Source organism: Microcaecilia unicolor, chromosome 13 (assembly GCF_901765095.1).
Source record: "Microcaecilia unicolor chromosome 13, aMicUni1.1, whole genome shotgun sequence".
Lineage (NCBI taxonomy): Eukaryota > Metazoa > Chordata > Amphibia > Gymnophiona > Siphonopidae > Microcaecilia > Microcaecilia unicolor.
In genome coordinates, this window is record NC_044043.1 from 55,809,430 (window position 1) to 55,824,375 (window position 14,946).

Genomic DNA, 14,946 nt, shown 5'->3' on the forward strand with positions numbered 1-14,946 from the left:
GTTTGTTGAGAACTAGCCGATTTGAAATACATGTGCCATAGTGCATGTTAGAAACTCAGTTGTGGCCAAAAATGCTTTCCTGGTCATCTGGGTAGACCTTGTCACATCAAAGAAGCCTTGTACAAATGGAGAAATTTGTCTTGGATCACAGTGTATCTAGTGATGAATAGAGGGATGTTTGGGGAAGATAGTGACAGGAGTTAAATGGGATTTTTATGGTGAGAAATTATACCACTCTCTCTCATGAATATTCATTGTGGGTATCCTGAAAACCTGACTGGCTGGCGTGCCTCCAGGACCAGGTTTATTTGGCATACCACCTTTCCTCATAAAATAAACAAGGCAGTTTACAACAATCCAAGGAATGCAATCCTATTATAGGAGAGAGGCGTTTTCTCCTTGATACTAGAGCATTATTATTCCGTTTACTATCGCTTTTGTTCATGCCCTTGTGTTTTGCACTTTGACTATTGTAATTCTGTTTACTTTGTCAGGGCCTCCAACCTGAAGTGTCTTCAGGCAATGCAGGATACCACTATTAGGAAAGTGTTTGATAGTCCCCGGCTGCCAGTGTCATATCAGATTCAGTTTAAGGTCCTCTTATTTGTGCAGAAAGCATTCTACACTGGATCCCCACTGTACCTATCCTCAGTGTGGGTACCTTATACAACCTCTCATGTGCTTCAGTCTTTTAAGGTGAGAACCAGGGCCGGACATGAGATCTATTTCAATGTACAACTTTCATTGTATGCAAATACATCTCATGCATATTTATTGTTAAAATCTTTAAAACCTGACTGGGTTGTGGTAGTGGTGTGCTGGAGCAGGCTCTCGAGAGCCGTTTGTTAAGTTTTTAAGAATTTTGGGAGCCGGTTCTCCATGGCTACTTTAACAAACGGATCCCAAAATGTGGGCTTGGGCCCCTCCTGAATTCTCTTTTACTTTGCTGGCGAGAGAGAGCCCCCTGTTAACAATTTACCAGCACACCCCTGGTTGTGGCCCTCAAGGCCCATGGCTGCCTACCCCCATATTAGTCAGTCTTCCACTCCAGATTAGCTTCTATCTGTTTTTTATGTGTCCCCCTTCTTTGTGGAACATACAACTCAGTCTCTTCCAAGTGAGTCCTCCTATGACTCATTTCTTCAGCTCAGCTTTCCGTGGTATAGTGGAACTGGACTGTCCAGGTCATGGCTGGCAGGCAGGACATCCTATTATCTCTTCTGTGTCTATGCTATAGGCTGTTTTGTCCTTTCAACAAATGGAGTTTCTTGTTTTCTCTTCTATAACGTATAGTCTTGTAAATAGCTTTGGTGCCTTCAGGGCTTCTTTACAAAGCCGTGTAGCAAATGAGAGGAAGCCTATAGAAATTGAATGGGCTTCCTCGCATCTGCCGCACTGACAATCGGTAACGTGGCTTTGTAAAAGAGGCCCTGAATGAGCTAGTGTGGTTTTACCAGTGGTATGTGATGTTTTTTTTACTTCAGTTTCTTAGTGATGATGGAGCACAGCATCTGCATTTATTGGTGTAATGTTCTGTGGGTTTGTGTGTTTTTATTGTAACCCACTTAGTTTATAGATGGAATAGATAGAAATAAATAAACCGTGAAAGGTGGGTTAATAATAATATAACCATCCACCCCCCAGGAAGTATGTCCCTCAGGCTGAAAAAAAGAACTCCTAAATATTTACAGCTACTGAACATATATGTATTCCCCCCCCCCCCCAAAAAAAAAAAAAACAGCAACCAAACGCCAATGGGCAGTTTCTCTGCTCATTATTAACTTCACAATCTTTTATCAACTTTCTTTATTATTATTATTTCCTTGTGTAGGTTTTCATTTGTTTACAACCATTACAGGAACTGTAACAAAACACCCAAAAACAAAATAAAAAAAGGTCTTTAATAACTTCTCAAAGTGAAATCTTAATCAAACAATTCTATGTCTAGCAATAGCCAAGACAATTTTAATGTCCCTCTTTGCAAAAGACTGGCAGGGGATTCCGTACCTCCACTCATTTCGCCCATTCCAGCCTCTTTCTGTTGGCAGTGTTCTTTATGCAGGACCTCTGGTTTGTGTGTAATTTAGTGCCTTGTGGACACCAACAGAACATTTCATCCGCTCCTGCCTTGTTCCAAGCTATCAGCCAGAGCCCAAGGGTCACAAGCAGGCCTGAAATCTCAGTTGCATTTAGATGTTTTGTCCCGCGGGTTCTGTGACACTACATAGCTTTTCTGCAGGCTGGGATGGAGCCTCTCTCCTAGGCCCCACAAAGGCCTTGGCTACACTCACCCTGTCCTGAAACAGAAGTACAGCTGATCCTCATCCTGCAATAGCTGCCAGCTCAGAGGCACGAGCTAGTACTCAATTCAACCAGTGCCTCCTCTTTATAAAGTACAGTATTCAGAACAGAATATATAAATATGGTTTTCTTCTCTACATTTTGATTCTTTTCCCGTACCTTTGCCTGTCTGCTTCTCTGTTCTGGAGTCAGTCAAGCAGCAGGACTGTAGTAACCAGGGAAAGGGGTAATTGTTCCTGACAACACCCCCCATCCAGTTCTAGCACTGAATCCATGTTCTCCATTTCCATTTGCTTCTAGAAAACAATGCTGTCACCTCAGAGACCTCTCCTCTTCCCAGTGTAAGGTCATAGTCAGCAGGCCACAGGGTGGCCTCTGGAACCATACCAGGTCCTGCCATCTTGTACAGAAGGCACCCAGCAGCTTCAATTATGTGATTCATTTTCAAAGGGACAGTTTTTAGGAGCTTCTTAACTAGTGTGCATGTTTCCCATAGGCCAAAAGGGGACAAACACACTGCATCAGGCCCTTAAATATCCTTGGTTTGTGAATTAGTAAGATTTTTACAGAGGCAGGAGATAAAAGGGAAGCCTGAAAGGGAATACAGAACAGTTCACAAACCATTCAAATTCCTTTTGCAGAATCCACAGCAGCCTTCGTGAGCAGCTGGTTTTCATTAGGAAACACCATCAAATGAACAAGGAGTGAGGACTGATGATTTCAACTACAGTGCAATCTGGAAAAGTCAGCTAAGTAGACCTTAATGGCATTTGCTTTCACCACTGGGCAAAACCTCATGCCGACTTCTAAAGCAGTCCTACGGGAGTCCTGAAGATCAGCACGGAGATGCTGAGGCCACAACCGAGGAACTACTATCAAAAAGAGAAGGTAGTGGATTTATAAAGGAGAAATGAAAATACAGTAGTCCACACACCAATGTGAATATGAAAAAGGACCTGCAAGTAACACAGGGCCAGGTATATAATAAGTCTATCAACCAGAAACCAGGGACACACCAAAGAGAGAATAGGGCAAGAAGGACTTGTGGCATCAATGAAGCAACAGCTCATCTCTGCAGCTAGACCCTGTTTGGAAGAATGTCCCTTTTATTCTAACTCACATGATGTAGCCTCTCCATCATGGGCATCCATCCCTTAATTCCAGACAGGTGCCTTTCTGAGCCTGTGCCAGACTTTCTGCTTGAAAGGGTTCAAGCTCTCTTTTTCAGCTGCCAATCTATATTTAGGGTATAGAAAAAGGGGGAAAAAAGCACAGCTGCTGGTGACATTTCTCATCAAGACACTCTCCCTCCCCCGCACAACAGAGAAATACTCATCACACAGAATCATCTGCCTTTCAGTCCTGTAAAGAAAAAGTACTGGGAAAGCAACACAGTCCAAAGTCCTAGGGTGAAAAATAGCTGTCATCTACCAGCTATTACTCTACTTATAGTTCTTTGCAAGAAAACCAGTAGCAAAGACACCAAGAGGAAAAGAAGCATGACAGAAGATAAACAGGCAAACTTGTCTCTCAGTACTATGCAGAAATCATGGGCTGTGCAGAACATCCCCCCCCCCCCCCCCACCCACCCACCGCACACACACACACATCCATTCAGTCATCTTCTCTGTGCTGGAATGCCTGTAGAATTCTTTAGACTTGGTTTCCCAGGGCCAGGGCCCAGCAGGTAACACAGTCCAGCTGAGTTTTTGTGTTTGCCATCTCAGACAGAGCAACAGGTGAGTTTAGTTCTCTTGGGCTGCAGGCCCTGGCCCACGGGAACAGTAGAGACTTGGCAAAAAAAGTTGAATAGGGAGAGACAGGGTTCCACATATTCCGTCAGATCTGAATGAGCAATGAAAGTTGTCCATGTCCAAAGCCCTTTTTGTTCTCTCCCAGTCTTGATGTTTGTCTTGTAAAATATACATAAAACAATGGCTGGACACCACAGTGCAGAAGACACAGCTAGTACAGAGAAGGGGCATAGGATCTGTTCCTTTTCTTTGTACAAAGATGCCTCATTTACAGTCTGAGCAATCTCTGAGCCTGCCTTCCTCCCTCCCATGTAAATTTTTTTGGGAGGATTTTTTTTTTGTGTGTAGTTCTTACAGAAAGTTGGAGTTTGGTGCCGGCTTCCTGGATCTAACTGCTGGGTTACACATCAGTGGTGAAGTAAAGTGTGTTACGCTTCAGCTCTGAGAAGGAGATTGGGGGGTGCTGCAAATAGTACAGCAGAACCTGCACCTGCAAAAGCAACAACAAAGACGACATTTACACACCGAGCAGGCAAATTTTCTAAATCAACAAGCACCAACAAAGAGTTAACAGAAGTGACCTGGAGTTCCATAGCTGAGCCAATCCTGGCTTTATCCCCTTCTACAGAAGAAGCAAAGTAAAACTAGGAATAATTTCCTTCTTAATTATGATATATAACCAATTTACCAGAAGAGCCATGCAAATGCACTATAATTACCAACTGTGTCTTCCCTAAAGGGTCATGGCCATATCATCTTTCCTACAGCAGAGGGCCCTGTGGCACTACATAGCCAAGACAAGCCAGGCTAAGCAAACCTGTCTCGCTGATCATTAAGTCCATGTGCAAATTATGGACCCCGTAGCTTACTTGTCATTGTAAATAAATCTATCATATATGCAAAGAAATAAAATATACTTTTTGTAATAAAATCATAAGCCCCTCTTTTTTTAATTAATCCTTTTATCAGTTAGCAATACAATCATGAGATGTTTTCAGCAAATAAAGAAAAAAAAATCATACAATGTGTATATGAGTTGAGGTCAATTTAGGATTCTTCCACTGTCCAAAACAATACTATCAATACCAAAGGATGCAGAAAAGACACATTCGGGCCCCTTGCACCAACCAGCCATTTTCCTGCTGCTCTAATAGGCTCCCTTCCCCCACGGTCCGGCAGCTCTTTCTCCCTTCCCTCCCACAGGCCAGGCAGCTCTCCCTCCTTACCCCCCCCCCCCAATCCTCGCAAACTGAGTTGCAGGCAGTTGCTGCTTCTGGGTTGCTCAAGTTCTCTGCTTGGTCTTGCCTTTTTTGATGCAACTTCCTGTGTGCAGGACCAAGCAGAGAAAAGGACTGGGTCAGACTCACTAGTTTGGAATGGAAGGTCAGGGGGGAGGAAGGGAGAAGAGGGAGAGTTGCCAGTGCCGTAGGACTAGGGACAGGGAGAGATGCCAGACCAGACGTGAAGTGGGAAGAAAGGGGGAGAGGTGCTGGACTCTGGTTGGGGGGGAGGGGAAGCGTGAAGGAAAAAAAATGGGGAGAGTGAAAGAAAAAAAATAAGTCTCTCTATTTTTTTTCTTTCACTCTCCCCACTTAGTCTCTCAAGTGATAGACACTGGACCAATGGGGAGAAAGAGAGAGAGAGAGAGAGAGAAAGAAACATGCTGGACTGCAAGGGTGGGCTGAGAAGAGAGAAGAAATATTGGCTCTAGAGTGGGGGTGTCGTAGGAAGGGAGGAAATAGGGGTTATGCTGGACAAGGGACACAGAGACAAGATGTTGGGCGTGGAGGGAGCCTAGGGACAGGGACATATAGGTTCAATGCTGGACATGGGGGTGGGGTGGAGTGGGAGGGAACATGGGAGGAGGATAGAGTGAGAGACATAGTGGAGAGTTGTTGGATAGGACAAATAAGGGATGCAGAGGAAAGATTGGTGATGGACATGGAGAGAAAAGAAATGCCAAATGGACAAAGAGACTCTAGCAAGAGATAGTTAAGAGAAGAAACCAGAAAGCAGAAACCAGAGACTGGGACCAACACCATTAAAAAACTAAAATGACCAGAATGTTATTTTCTATATATATTGTATAGAATGTGTCAGTCTTTTTGGAATGTGAATCCGCCAGAACTGGTTTTAAACATGGCTGGGGGCCAAGAGAAAAAAACCTCACTCATTGGCCTTCAATCTTTAGCATAGCGGTGGTTTATTTATTTATTACAAATATGTATATTCCACTCTATCGCCAAAGGTTCTAGGATTTGGGATGAGCCACCCTTGGTGTGTCTGAGGATGTATAAATACATCAACAATTCTCTTCAAAGATACCCCCCTCTTCTGCTGTAACAGCTTAGAACAAGGCTATTCAAATGTTTTGAGGGGATGTCCAGAAACTTCAGCTGTCTGAGACCTGGAATCTACAAACGACTTCAGACATGTACCAATTAATAAATACTAAATAAAATACTCTTTTTCTATCTTTGTTTTCCTATTTGTTTGTTTTGGTCCCACTGTCTCTTTTCTTTTTTCCCCCTTTTTCCAGGGTCATCCTTACTTTTCCTCTCTCTTTCCCTCCTCTCTGGAATCAATATCTTTTTCCACCTTCCTTCCCTCCCTCCCCTCTGACCCCAGGTCCAACATCCCTCTATCTGGCTTCCTTCCCTCCCTCCCATTGTCCAGTATATCCCTCTCCCTCCCCTCAGCCCCCCAGGTCCAACATCTCTCCATCTGACTTCCCTCCCTCTCACTCCCCTCTGGATTGAATATCTCATTGCATCTCTCCCTCAACTCCCTCCTCTGCAGTGGCGTACCAAGGGGGGGCGGTGGGGGTGGTCCGCCCCGGGTGCATGCCGCTGGGGGGGGTGCCGTGCGCCGGTCAGCGTCGTTGGTTTCCATGCTCCCTCTGCCTCGCAGGAGCATGGAAACCAACGACGCTGACCGGCGCGCGGCACCCCCCCCCCCAGCGGCGTGCACCCAGGGGGGGGGGGGTCGTGCTGCGCGGGGGGGCGGGCGGGGTGCATCGGCGATCCGCCCCGGGTGTCAGCGCCCCTCAGAACGCCACTGCTCCTCTGGCTCCAGATCTGGTTCTCTACCTTAAGACTTTTCCCAGTCCAGGTCTCCGGCAGCAGCAGCAGCGATTATAAGTCTTCTGCCTGAGCTTGCAGTCTGCTTTCTGCTGCGTCTCATTCCCCAAATGACCTCACTTCCTGCCTCCACAAGAGCAGGACACAGCATGTGCAGGCTCTGGACTTAGGCAGATGGCCTGTGTGAATCTCTGTGCCATTGCCGGACATCTGGGATGGGAAACAATTTAAGGTAGGGAGCTGGACCTGGGGCCAGAGGAGAGGGGGTTGAGGGAGTGGCATCAGCCTGCCCTTGCTGTGGCGACAGAGTGAAAATAAAAAAATGGATGAGGGCTCCGGGGTCCGCCATTTGAGTAGCCCTGGCTTAGAACAATATAACAGAGAGCCTGTGATAGGGACAGAGTTTCCACTGATAATTCTGATGGAATGAAGTGATACACATCGGCAATGTTACAGATGGGGGATAATTCTATAATGTGGACATTACCATTTATGCACTAATTATGCATGTAAATGCCAATTTTCTGCCTAATTACTATTCCATAAATCAGGGGCGTAGCTACGTGGGGCCACGGGGTCCTGGGCCCCCATAGATTTGGCCCTGGACCCCCCTGCCGACGACCCTCTTGATCCCCGCCGTCAACCCGCAGTCGCCTACCTTTGCTGGCGGGGATTCAGCAAAGGTAGGCGATGGCGGGGGAGGGTGGGGGGTCAAAGTTGGTGGTGGTGGTGGCGGCGGGGGGGGGGGGGGCTAAAATGTGCCCCCTCTCCTCGGGCTCTAGACCCCCCTCCCGCCGAAGTCTGGCTACGCCCCTGCCATAAATGTGCAGATATCTTACACATAGGCGTAGATGAGGCTCTCACTATGAGCTATGCAGGTATCTCTGGCACTTACACCACCTCCATGGTGTCTACAGCCTAAGAACATATACATTTACATATTCTATACAGGAAAGATGGTGCCTTCATTCCTTTATAGAATAGGCTTCTATCAGGTACCTATATATAGAAGCAACTCTTATAGACTTGCCCTGAAAATGTCACATTTATAAATTATTTTCTATAGATTATCCGAATCCATCTTGATTTCAGTCTGAATCCACTTCACCCTAGTAGCAGCACTAATCAAGGGATTTAGGGCCCACAGTCAGGGGTCCTGGCGAAGACCAGCACCAGTCTGAATTGAGCAGCTCTGTCAGTGGGCCAGTACAAAGCTCATCAACTAGCAAGCAGAGGCTCTGATCTTTTACTGGCCCACCTTTTGTCTAGGCAGCGGTACACAGCAGAGATAGTAGCCTAAATATTACCTGTGCCATGACGTCATGTGACCAGATATCGGAGGCCAGATTGGTGTGTGCTTTGCTCTCCACTTCTGAAGGTCTTAATAGTGTTGGGCCAAAAACAGTGGCAAGGTTGTGCAGGGACATTTTGTTAATGGGTTCCTTCTCGGCGACCCTGGCGAGGAAGAGACCAAACTGGTGATTTTAAGATTTTACAATGGATTACACTGTGCTGCAGAGTTGGGTCACTAGAACAAAACCAGAAAAGGGCAAAGGACAGTCTCAGGAGGGCAGAAATCCAGTGCTTCCCCCAAAACAGTCCCACCTGGCGTTCTCTAAAGATCGGAAAGCCCAACTTTCTGTATCCTGTACAATGTTTATTTTAGCAAAAACTGTAGCTTTTCTAGTACAATTCAAATTTCCACTGAAAGAATAAAAACAAAGGTCTGAGGTGGAAGAAAGCTCCAGACTGAAGGCTGTATCTGAGCCCCACAAACCTACTACTACTACATTCACCTACTACTACTACATTCGCATCTCTTCCTATCAGGCTGGCCCCAATCTGTTCGATGTATTGGCTTCTCTCCTTTGAATTGAGGTCTCCATTTATTTTTTTTTAAATTTTAGTTACATTTGTACCCCGCGCCTTCCCACTCATGGCAGGCTCAATGCGGCTTACATATTATATATAGGTACTTATTTGTACCTGGGGCAATGGAGGGTTAAGTGACTTGCCCAGAGTCACAAGGAGTTGAGCCCAGTTCCCCAGGACCAAAGTCCACCACTCTAACCACTAGGCCACTCCTCCACTAGCAACATTCCATGTAGAAGCCTGCCCTTGCAGCCGCACAGGCTTCTGTTTCTGTGAGTCTGACGTCCTGCACATACGTGCAGGACGTCAGACTCACAGAAACAGAAGCCTGTGCGGCTGCAAGGGCAGGCTTCTACATGGAACGTTGCTAGTGGAATAGCAACATTAACATTCCATGTAGAATCTCCAATAGTATCTATTTTATTTTTGTTACATTTGTACCCTGCACTTTCCCACTCATGGCAGGCTCAATGCGGCTTACATGGGGCAATGGAGGGTTAAGTGACTTGCCCAGAGTCACAAGGAGCTGCCTGTGCCTGAAGTGGGAACGGAACTCAGTTCCCCAGGACCAGAGTCCACCACCCTAACCACTAGGCCACTCCTCCACTCAGTGCAGGGCATGCTTAAGGTACAGTGGCGGACAAACTAGAAAGCAGGGAAACCACCGAAAAAAAACTCTTGTGGTTTCTCATCAGTAGCTGCTCTTTCCTGGAGCCCCTCCAGCTGTTCCAGAGCAGAGTGATCATAGAAAAACAGCAGCTCAGCCCCCCCTCCCCCCTACTTCCCACCCTGTTTGGAACACTTTAACAGAACAAATGTTTCACTTGCTCTACGTAGGATGGAAAAAATGGATTTTCCTGTAATGTCTCCACACTTTTGTTCAACTCTTTTTTTTTCCCCCAGTTTATTTTTCTCATCGGGTTTCAGCCAAACCATAAGGAAATGTTCCTAAGAGTACAAGCCATTTCCAGCACAGACAGAAATTCCACATACCCGGGGCAGCTTATTCAAGTACAAGTAATGTTCTGCCACTACAGCCTAATGGAAAACAAAGAAACTCTGCACAATTTTTTGTGGAGTGGAGGAGTAGCCTAGTGGTTAGTGCAGTGGACTTTCATCCTGGGGAACTGCATTCGATTCCCACTGCAGCTCCTTGTGAATCTGGGCAAGTCACTTAACCCTCCATTGCCCCAGGTACAAAATAAGTACCTGAATATATGTAAACCGCTTTGAATGTAGTTGCAAAAAAAACCTCAGAAAGGCAGTATATCAAGTCCCATTTCCCTTTCCCTATTTAAAATTCTACATGGAATGTTGCTACTATTTGAGATTCCACATGGAATGTTGCTATTCCACTAGCAACATTCCATGTAGAAGCCTGCCCTTGCAGATCAGCAACGCGGCTGCGCAGGCTTCTGTTTATGTGAGTCTGACGTCCTGACTCACAGAAACGCGTGGCTGCATTGCTGATCTGCAAGGGCAGGCTTCTACATGGAATGTTGCTAGTGGAGGAGTAGCCTAGTGGTTAGTGCAGTGTACTTTGATCCTGGGGAACTGAGTTCGATTCCCACTGCAGCTCCTTGTGACTCTGGGGAAGTCACTTAACCCTCCATTGCCCCTGGTACAAAATATGTACCTGAATATATGCAAACTGCTTTGAATGTAGTTGCAAAAACCTCAGAAAGGTGGTATGTCAAGTCCCATTTCCCTTTCCCTATTTGAGATTCTACATGGAATGTTGCTACTATTGGAGATTCTACATGGAATGTTGCTACTATTTGAGATTCTACTTGGAATGTTGCTAGTGGAGGAGTAGCCTAGTGGTTAGTGCAGTGCACTTTGATCCTGGGGAACTGAGTTCGATTCCCACTGCAGCTCCTTGTGACTCTGGGGAAGTCACTTAACCCTCCATTGCCCCTGGTGCAAAATAAGTACCTGAATATATGTAAACCACTTTGAATGTAGTTGCAAAAACCTCAGAAAGGCAGTATATCAAGTCCCATTTCTCTTTTTATGTGTTGTATGTCACACTAAAAGTAGGACTTTATTCCCTGGTACACAGGCAGGCAGTAACTAGGGGATTTGGGCCCTGTGCAGACTATTGCATGGAGCATATTGCATCATAGTGTGCTGAGAACATGGCACTGCTAATGCAATGTTTCACCATAGTGTGTAAAATCCACAGCATTACCACTGGAAGCCCACCTGGGCTGAGTCATCTTGCAGTCCCACAGGAGGAGCCTCTGTTCCCCTTTTACCTTTTCAAGTGCTCCAGCATGAAGAGGAATGTGATGAGATTGGGGTCAGGAAGTGAGCGGAGGAGATGCATCATACAGTTTTCCTTGGCAGCTGGATCAGACAGAGCTGGAAACAACAAACAAAGAGATGAAGCTACTCAGCAATGATGGCACTGGTAAAGAAGAGAGAGTCCAAAAATGACTATAAGACAGAAAAGTTTCACAAAGCAAATTTAATCCATCACGATCAAAACCTTGGCCCTCAGTCTGAGCTCATTATCAGCTTAACTTATCCTTCAATGAAAATAATATATACCTTACTATTTCCCTGTGTCCAGGAGTAGTGCTACCGGTTGCGACATATACCCACTATACATCTATGTCCAGCAGTAGCGCTGCCAGTCGTGGCATATACCCACAGTACACCTGTGACCAGCAGCAGCGCTACCAGCCATGGCACATATCCATTGCACAACTACGACCAGGAGTAGTGCTACCAGCCATGGCATATACCCACAGTACACCTGTGACCAGGAGTAGTGCTACCAGCACCCATACCCAGCAGCAGGATCAATCTGCCAATCACAGCATGTACCTTACCTCAGTTATTTATCTCTTCCATAAATGCAGAGTAGGGTGGACTATGTAACCTTACCTATGCCTTCCATAAATGCAGGATACAGCCTGTCAGTGAGCAGGGGCTCAGGCAGCTCCCGAAAGTAGAGCTTCAGAGTTCCTGCTATTGCGTTGATATCCATGTCACTCAGCATCACCAGGATATCTTTGTTATCTAAAACAGCCCAAAGAGACATTATTGAAGCAAATCCCCACTCACTGACCAAATTTCCCACTCACTGACCAAATCCCCCAGTGCCTTGTAATAGAAAAAAATGCCATTTCTAGACTGCCAGAAACAAACATGCAGCCTATACCAGTGGGCAAGGCCTGGCTGCACCTGCAGTGTATGCATGCATTCTAAAGATAACATAGTAACATAGTAGATGACGGCAGAAAAAGACCTGCACGGTCCATCCAGTCTGCCCAAGAAATGTGCCACTTTTTTGTGTATACCCTACCTTGATTTGTACCTGTATTTTTCAGGGCACAGACCGTACAAGTCTGCCCAGCACTATCCCCGCTTCCCACCATCGGCTCTGGCACAGACCGTATAAGTCTGCCCAGCACTATCCCCACCTCCCAACCACCAGCCCAGCCTCCCACGACCGGCTACAAGAAATATCATAGTCTGGTAATGGTCCTAGTGATGACTGAGGAAGAAGGCCTGTGTGATTTGCCAAAGATGCATTTCATAGGCCAGTGTTTAAGTCAAACCTCCATCTCCCCCCCCCCCCCCCCCCCCCCAATTCACCACAGCTCAGGATAGGAACGGCACTGAGTGGAACCAAGCACAGCTGGTCTCTGTACAAAGCTGGCTGTCTGCTACTCCCCCTTCCCCAGCTAGGGATCAATCTCAGTGCGACTGCCTGATGTGTATCAGGAAAGCTTGTCTGAATTACACAAGCTAATGCCGGAAACCATATAAACATAGCCTTTAAAATAAACAGAATTCAGGAAATGCTTTTTTAAATGTTTTGATTTTGGTAAAAACTGAAAGGCATCTCTCCTGCGTCACTTGGAATGTGTTTTAGAATCGCCAGGTGTGCAGTGTTAGGAATTCAGAGCCACAGCTGGGATAAATGAAAATCAAGGGTCGCCACCTGAGGACAGATTCAACCAGGCTCACTACCAGGATCATGGAACATGCTTCCCAGTGATCCCACAGCCAGGCCATTTTCTCCAGCATTGCAGGACAGGCCTGATACAAGAATATTAGGCACCCTGCATACCCCTCTTCATCAATTACATTTCAGATCTATAGGCCCTTCCTCTCCCTCCCCCAACTCAACAATCATAATCATCTCTAGGCCGACCTTCCAGAATGGTCCCATAAAAGCACGCAACTGGATACATACAACTTTAGTACAGGTCCTGCAAGCTCTCCAGCACCGACAGTGACTCTCCTTCGGAAAGTGCTTCTCATCACCATGAAAGTCCATGTGAGTGGCAGGATACCAAAGGGCCTATCAGCACTGAAAGGCTAGCCAGACCTGTGCTAACCTGCCACTCTCCAAAACACCAGCACTGCAGCAGTGCTCTGCCACCTTTCAAAATTCAATCATGTTAATTCTTTGCCCTTCCCTCCCCCAACCATCTTGCCCTGCAGTAACTCACTGGCATCAAAGGCAGCCTTTAGAGCCTGGATATCCGTTGCCACCCCAGAGATCCTATAGATTCCAACCTCTTCAATGCCTCTTTTCTCCACCTCTTCCACACATTGCCGTACGATGTAAGGGACCTTAGAACGCTCTCGTCTGAGGGATCAAAAGCACCATAGGAGGTTTAAAATACAGCATGTTCTACGTACAGTAAAAGAGGAAGAGTACTATGAAACAGCGTCCATCTAATACATCCCGTCTCCTGAGGTCGAGGTTCTGCATAATTATGACATCATAAAGGGGAAAGTGAGCACAATACAACATGCGATCTAAAATCCTGTAGAGCGATCTGGCGTTTAAATTGCATATGGTTTTTGGTTCTGTTCATGGCCACCTCCCCCTTCCCCCCTCTTTTTTTGATGTGTGTTGCCACTGGTCATCTCTCTATGGGTGACCAGGAATTATGACATCATAGAAGGGAAAATGAGCACAATGAAACATGCGATCTAAAATCCGGTAGAGCCATCTGGCTTTTAAATAGTATATGGTTTTCGGTTCTATTCATGGCCACTTCCCCCTTCCCTGTTTGAAGTGCGCTGCCGCTGGTCATTTCTTCTCTCAACAGGTGACCAGGGCTAAAAAGCAGAAACTGCCCAGAGACTTTCACGTACTTTGTTACAACACTGATTTTAACTCCGAATACACCAGTTTGCTTTTTGGATGGGGTTCTCTTCAAGCTCATGTCCCGACTTGTAAACTTCATAGAAAACTCCACTTTAATCTAGAGGACAAGAAAATGAATGACATAAGCACACAGTGAGACAAAGTCAGGCAGGCAGGAAAGAACAGTTTTACACAGAAGAGTAACCATTATTACAACTGCAGGTACAGACTCCCCAAGCAACATGGCGTAACTAAGCGGAGGAGTAGCTTAATGGTTAGTGCAGTGGTCTGAGAACCTGGGCAACTGGGTTTGATTCCCATTGGAGCTCCTTGTGACCCTGCACAAGTCACTTATCCTTCACTACCCCACGTATAAAAAACTCCTGTTACCAAGTGGCGGTAAGCTATACAGGGGCTACCGCAGCAGCCCGGCGCTACTTCCCACCCCTAGTGCGCCAGAGTGTACCTGGTGGTCATCAGGCAGTGATGCTGCTGCCCGGTTACCGCCGGGTTAATACGGGAGCCCTTACCGCCACCTCAGCGGGTGGCGGTAAAGGCTCCCCCTGAAATGGCCATGCGGCAAGTGCTTTACTTGCCACATGGCCATTTCCTGCAGGAAGGCGAGGAAGGCAGGAAGGGAACTTTTACCAGCTGCAGCAAGGTCAAAGGGACCCTTAGACTGTAAGCTCACTAGAGATAAAGTACCTGCATACAATAACAATGTAAACCGCTTTGACTGTACCACAGAAAGGCAGTATATCAATTCCCATTGCCTTTTACCCTTTAAGTCAGCCTTGAGAGGCCTTTGTTTCCCAGGCTCCAG

At 46.4% G+C, this 14,946-nt stretch overlaps 1 protein-coding gene across 3 annotated transcripts in view; it reads right to left on the reverse strand.

Annotated features, from left to right (window-relative positions):
- Positions 1 to 1,801: 1,801 nt before the first annotated feature.
- Positions 1,802 to 14,946, reverse strand: part of ABR (ABR activator of RhoGEF and GTPase) — a 279,174-nt gene continuing 266,029 nt past the window's right edge. For all 3 annotated transcript variants that reach the window (XM_030186114.1, XM_030186115.1, XM_030186116.1), the window contains 6 exons: positions 14,132 to 14,241; positions 13,477 to 13,616; positions 11,900 to 12,034; positions 11,266 to 11,371; positions 8,443 to 8,590; positions 1,802 to 4,545 (listed from right to left, as the gene is read on the reverse strand). In XM_030186114.1, the coding sequence (XP_030041974.1) occupies positions 4,456 to 4,545; positions 8,443 to 8,590; positions 11,266 to 11,371; positions 11,900 to 12,034; positions 13,477 to 13,616; positions 14,132 to 14,241 (729 nt within the window). In that variant the 3' untranslated portion in view covers positions 1,802 to 4,455. The remainder of the gene's footprint in view (positions 4,546 to 8,442; positions 8,591 to 11,265; positions 11,372 to 11,899; positions 12,035 to 13,476; positions 13,617 to 14,131; positions 14,242 to 14,946) is intronic.